A 6,298-nucleotide genomic window follows, 5' to 3' on the forward strand; every position below is an offset into this window, starting at 1 on the left:
GTATAGCGCAGTGAAAAAATAACGATATGTACGCATTAAATTTCTAATATAATTGTTTAAGGGTTACAATTATAATTTATGAGCACGGCTGACTGATCAGCGTTCGGACATACCGAGCCCGAGGTTCTGATAACCTTAGCGTCCTCATGAGTAAGATAATTTATCCCTGTGCCATCGAAGCAAATTACGCTATGGACAGAAGATGCGATGTAGCATAAGAATTATTTGAGTAGTTCGATTAGGAGCAAAGACCTGAATTTTGAAGTATACCGATACGTGTTCTTATATTATGAATGCATATATATAAAAGTCTGCCTTGTCATAGTTGCGCATCTTTACAAGTGCACAGGTCAAACATGTCAATAAATCTATGCCCAACGGCAAAACTTTAGTAGTAAAGATGAGGTTTATGAAATCATGATATAAACAGTTACGTCTATCATTACCCATTACTCTAGGGCAATAAAGTGGCGCGCGCCTGTCAAAATATTTACTGGCTGCACGTGCGTAAAATGTTAAAATACCAAATAGTCGAAATAAAATAGTAATCATATGACGCCTAACCAGGGGCGTAGATAATGGAGGGGCAGGGGGGCGGCCGCCCCCCCCCCCCAATATTTCGGCTAGTCATCGTTATATAAATAAACGTAAAATCCCCAAAAAATCGCCCCCCCCCCCAAAAAAAAAACCCAGTATTTTTGTAATCACGCGCCGTCAGTGCAGAAGCCATGTGCCCCCTCTCCGTCTGCTCTGAAGTTGCCAATAGTGATGTGTCATTATCCCTTGTTAGGTGTCATAAACTAGGGGCCTGGGTAAATGTCATTGCGTTAATTGTTTTATTGTTCTTTTCCGTGATTGCACTGTCGGTGTTTTGATTAGAGACAGGCGATTCTTTTAATTTTAATTGATCGCTTTAATTCAAAGGTAACTGCCACTTAAAACAATTTTGAGTAAATATACGCGTGAAAAACAGTAATTAGTTTGAAAATATGTTTGTTCTCTTAGTACATCAGTTATTATTTGATTAGACATCATTGAAACAATATCATATATGTAATTGTTTAATGTTCAAAATGAGTATTCCTAATCAGCCTCGAAATTTTGCGTTTCCTAAGCGTACATTCGGGAAGAAAAAGCCAGAACAGCGTTCATTCCAATCTTGTTGGTTTGATTCCTTCACATGGCTCCACTACGATGAGGTATGTATATAAGTATTAAATTTTAATTTGCAATCGTTCTTATCTTTTATGAACCTAACGTTGATCTAAATACAAACGAAATTTAGAAAAAAAGACACAACATACAAAAAATACTCGTATTGTAAAAAAAAATGTTGCTTAATAATGTTTCTTATTATTATCATTAATATTTAACACAAAATTTATTACAATGTTATTCTTTACAGAGCCGGGACCTTGCGTTCTGCCATCTCTGCATGGCGGCCAAGAAGTTGGGCAAGATCGGCAACACGAAGGTGGACGGCAGCTTCATCAGTGACGGCTTCTTCAACTGGAAAGCGGGTACCGAGAAGTTCCGGAAGCACGACGAAAGCGAGTGCCACAAGGAGGCGGTCGAGCGACCGGTGACGCTTCCCGCCACGACGCGTGACGTGGGAGAGATGCTGTCAGCGGGGCACGCTAAGGAGAAGGCCGACAAACGGAAGTAGCTGCTGCAAATCCTACGCATCATACGGTTCCTCGCATGCTCGAAATGTGGATACATTATTTACTAATCATGTCATATTGTATTGGTTGTTGTGTATTTTCATGTGGACGAATGTCAAACGAACCTCTTTATATTCCCAGTACAGAAACTGGACCGCCCCCCCCCCCCAATGTTGGGAGGTTATCTACGCCCCTGCTAAGGCGGTACACAGGTCATACTAAGTAAATGGCTTGTCAGATGTCAAACTGTCGTGTACTTATCCGAAGTATGTTTTCAGGAATTGACTTATATTTTTCGTTGTAAAGAATTTATATTTTTGAATAAGATATCACAGTAAGTTGTCATGACGATATTTAACAATAACTAAGGGGATATTTATAAATGTTTGCCATGATTTTGAACAACTGATACTTGTATCACCACAACGCGTATGAAAGATCGAGATTTGAAGACAACGCCGAAGAAGAGCGACTTCGCGAGACAACGCCTTCCACAACGAATAGAAGAAACAAACAACTTAATTAGAATGGAACATCACGGCGTTTACTCTCAACGTGAATACCTGGTTCTATCGCTAAAAGAAGACCAACGCCAGAAGATTTCGAAGGACAACAAGTGACGCAACACTGGACACAATACTTGTGACGTTTTGACGTGCGTAGATAACGCATTTGGAATGATACTTCCGAGGCCTAAGACATCAAGGAGAACACTGCTATAGTTAATACCTCGTGAGCATTATGGCCAATAGAAGATCTTAATGTCCCAAGAGAAATGAAGACGCTGGAACCAAGAACAAAAGTACAATCAACAACAACAGAAACAACAATGCGATCACAAAGGTTTTAACAGACGTCACAATTGATAAGCAACGCGGTACGCATCAACACCATATCCAGAGACAACATCACGATGGATTCAACAACAGAAACAACGACGTGATGACGGCTGGTTCAGCGACAAAAACAACAGAAACCACGATGACATATCCAGCCTCGATGTGAACCTTGGTACGCAGATGAGTGCAACCGACCACGTGCGATTTGCCTACACAGCTTGGCGATAGATAGAGCTTCTTCACGACAGCAATTGTAGATAACATCACCCATGAATCAACATAGACAGAAAACAACAAACCAAGACATCTACTTGACAGCAACAGGTACATATTTAACCCGGGCAATACCTACTTTGAATGGACAGCACAGGAGGTCACTAGTCAAACAACGCATGTAGTGTTACGTGGACAATCGATCAACGTCATTTAACATTGATACATGATATTGTAAGACACTTGTCATTCAGGATTTGATCTTTCTAAAGATTTTAAATCATAAAATATAAAATCTTTCTTTAATGAAAATGAGGTGTGTCGCATAATTGGTGTATTTCATGTATATTCCTTGTTCGGTGTAACTGAATATATAATATCTGTCTTCATGAAGAAATGCATAAATGGGCATCATATGTCATCGTCAATTTAGACGAGAAAAATGCACCAAGTTATTGCCCATGGCTGGGTTCACTAATTAGTTATGTCTATGGTAAGCACATGCAGCACTATTAATTTGTGTATATTTTCATGTTAAATGACAGTTAAACTTTCATATATGCAGTTAAACAAACGTGGTCTCGCTTAATTATTGGCATATATATGCACAAGATATGTAAGTCACACATAAAGCCATCCCGTATCAGGTAATTCAACTCATGTTAAAGTCAATCATCCAGACAGTCGTCACCCAATTTATGTGTCCATTATTGTATAAATTGGCATCTGCGTTGTATGGAGAAGAGTCCTAAGTTTGACAATCGAGTAGAGTATTCACGTTTTCTTGACGTGGTGGCCAATAGGCCGCCACGCTGTAAAATTGTACTTCATGAACATTAGAAGCGTTGTGTTAGAAATTATTTAACAGAAATAAATCTCGATGAAAACAGAAATGAACTTTAGTTGTTACTGTGTATTATCAACGAACAACGTGTAATTACGTGACAACACTTTCATTCCGTGAAATGTGTTTGTTTTTATTTTTTAATGTATATGCCTTTTTGTCTTTTCCGACCAATGTTTTATATCTGCTACTTGCATTGGATTTTTGCATATTCAAATATCTATCTTTACTGCATAAGCTGCTTCCATAGTTTACTCCAATACTACACCGGAATACCTGCATATGAAATAACCAATAACAGCAAAAAGCATGAAAAAGGCGAAGGACGATTTCAAATAGAATTCTGCTTTCGATTTTGATAAGCTGAATTGTACATAAGTGTTATGCGCATACATTACGTGAGAATAACAACAAACGGTGCATCTGTTTTTTATAAAATATAAATATAAAAGAAATACAGGAATGTATACAATAATTCATGTATTTATATAAAAAATAGTGTTATGATTTTACATCAAGCAACAGTATAAATAATATTGGCATTTTCTACGACAGGGATTAACCGATGTTAATGTAAGTACAAACACTTGAATACATATATAATTATATAATTATATATATATATATATATATATATATATATATATATATATATATATATATATATATATATATATATATATATATATAATGGAAAACTGTAAGTCGTCTAAACTTTACGCAGTTGACTGAACTAAACATTAATTACTATAGTTTCTGTTTAAACATACACTGTCAAAGAGTGCTAATCTAGAATAAAGATTTCAGAACCGAATATATACATGTAATTTACTTCCCTTGCGTAAGATGAAAATATTTGAAATGGTTAAAAAAGTAAATAAATCGACTAGGTAAAGAAGCTTATTTTATACATCATTACATATACTGCGCTTTTTCAATAATATGTACACAATCAAGTACATGCATGCTAAATATTATAATGAATATTGATTGATTTATATGTATTCATTCATTTACGTACAACGCGTACATCAAAGTTATTGTATATTATCTCATATAATCCAAAAACAATTCAAACTCAGTAACTGCTACAATTATTTCGTTGTGCTTCTTCTTTCATAAAGAATGTCAGCAAACGCGGAAAAAGCTCGATCTCGCCACCTGTCTACCGTCCTCGAGGATATTGGTTTCTCCAAGGGTATCATATTGTTGAGAAGAAACACCCATCTTACAGTAGAGTTATTGTTGACCGCGCAAGTAAGCCTAGATGGTAACGATAACGATTTGTTCATTTTTGGATTGCGTTCGGATACGGATGTTATTTTCCACAAGAAAATGTTTCGCAGAGTTCTAGACTAATCTAATCACACCGATGAAAAAGAGTACATTCCTTTTAGAGTTCTGAGAAATGAAAAATCATCACCCCAATGTTGCAGACTAAACTTGTTGAGTCCGGCTGCTCCGGGTGCCTGGGGTAATAAAGTGTTAGGAGGTGATGCGTCCGATTTCCTTTCCATACACGACGACCAAACGTTCCTGAAAACAACGTTTCAATTACCTGAACTGCGACTAGGTGACAAAACAAGAACAAGGCACGGACCGGCTATTACTATTGATGACAACACAGATTACGTGAAGGCTTTTGGGACAAATCGAATGAATGAATGTAAGTTTGTGTTTGTTCGTTTTAGACCAGGTCACTGGCCAAAGGCATCTACAATTAAGTTAGCAAAACAATGCTTTACATTTTTTGTTCCGCAAGGGCCGACCGACCGGGAGAATCGAATGATATTTGACGTGAAGTCCAAAGCAGTGAAATTTGACGTGCGTGTTGGTATTGTTGACATAGTATATACAGGGAAGAATTTAGATTCTCTACTCCAACAATCGAAAGACTATTAATGTTTGATCTGGACATTGTTCAACTTAAGGTTTATGTGACACTACAAATGATGAGAAAAGAGTTTTTTAAGAAAGTAGTTTGATACCGATTGAGCACATTTCACTTTAAAACTGCACTTTTGTGGACTGTTGAGACATTTCCAACAGAAATTTGGCGAGAGAACAATCTTGAAAAATGCATTATTTATTGCGTGGTTACACCGAGGCGTTGGATGGGGCGTCGCAACTGTCCCCATTATACAATTAGGGATGTCAACTTGTTTTCTGGAAAGCTCAAGTACGCTGAATTTCCATAATTAATTGTTATGCTGACATAACTAATAGATACACGACTAGAATGTCTGAACGAGCTTGCAATAGACAATTTAGGGCTTCGACTGAAGGAGCAAATGGGAAATTCTGGAACGTCATTGGCAAAAATACCAACACGATCTGAGAATCAAACATCGATTGTAGAATATCTATTGGGGAATTACATGTATAAATTACTTTCAATTCCGTTAAATGTTTGCAACCTCATGAGGTTTAATTTGACGTCACATGAAATCATAGATCGCTATACTGCGGTGGGGGAGGAAATTCGCCGTCATCTTTCATGGAGCTTTTCGAAAGAAACAGACCTTGTTACACATATGGGAAATGTGTTTGCTGCATCAGTGATGACATCATCATGTTTCGAGAAGAATTTACCAATCTCATCCGAAATCACCGAACAATTCGAAAACTCGTTGAAGGTTGATCTACTGTCGGCTAGATTGAAATATGAATCTCTGTTGTTGAATATTGGACCGGTTGATCGCGCTGCAAAGCTTTTGGTCGACATAAAAGCAAGTTTA

General features: G+C 37.3%; 1 protein-coding gene across 1 annotated transcript; it reads left to right on the forward strand.

Annotated features, from left to right (window-relative positions):
- Positions 1-797: 797 nt before the first annotated feature.
- Positions 798-1,666, forward strand: LOC127852537 (zinc finger MYM-type protein 1-like). The gene is made up of 2 exons (XM_052386492.1): positions 798-1,199; positions 1,406-1,666. Exons 1-2 carry the CDS (start codon positions 1,065-1,067, stop codon positions 1,664-1,666), a joined length of 396 nt encoding a protein of 131 aa, XP_052242452.1. The 5' UTR covers positions 798-1,064.
- The last annotated feature ends 4,632 nt before the right edge of the window (positions 1,667-6,298 follow it).

This window comes from Dreissena polymorpha, chromosome 12, assembly GCF_020536995.1.
Source record: "Dreissena polymorpha isolate Duluth1 chromosome 12, UMN_Dpol_1.0, whole genome shotgun sequence".
Classification (NCBI taxonomy): Eukaryota; Metazoa; Mollusca; class Bivalvia; order Myida; family Dreissenidae; genus Dreissena; species Dreissena polymorpha.

Coding starts and splice junctions, on each gene's coding strand:
- LOC127852537 (XM_052386492.1), top strand. CDS start 1,065: ATGTTCAAAATGAGTATTCCTAATCAGCCTCGAAATTTTGCGTTTCCT. Junction 1,200..1,405: donor CATGGCTCCACTACGATGAG/GTATGTATATAA, acceptor TATTCTTTACAG/AGCCGGGACCTTGCGTTCTG.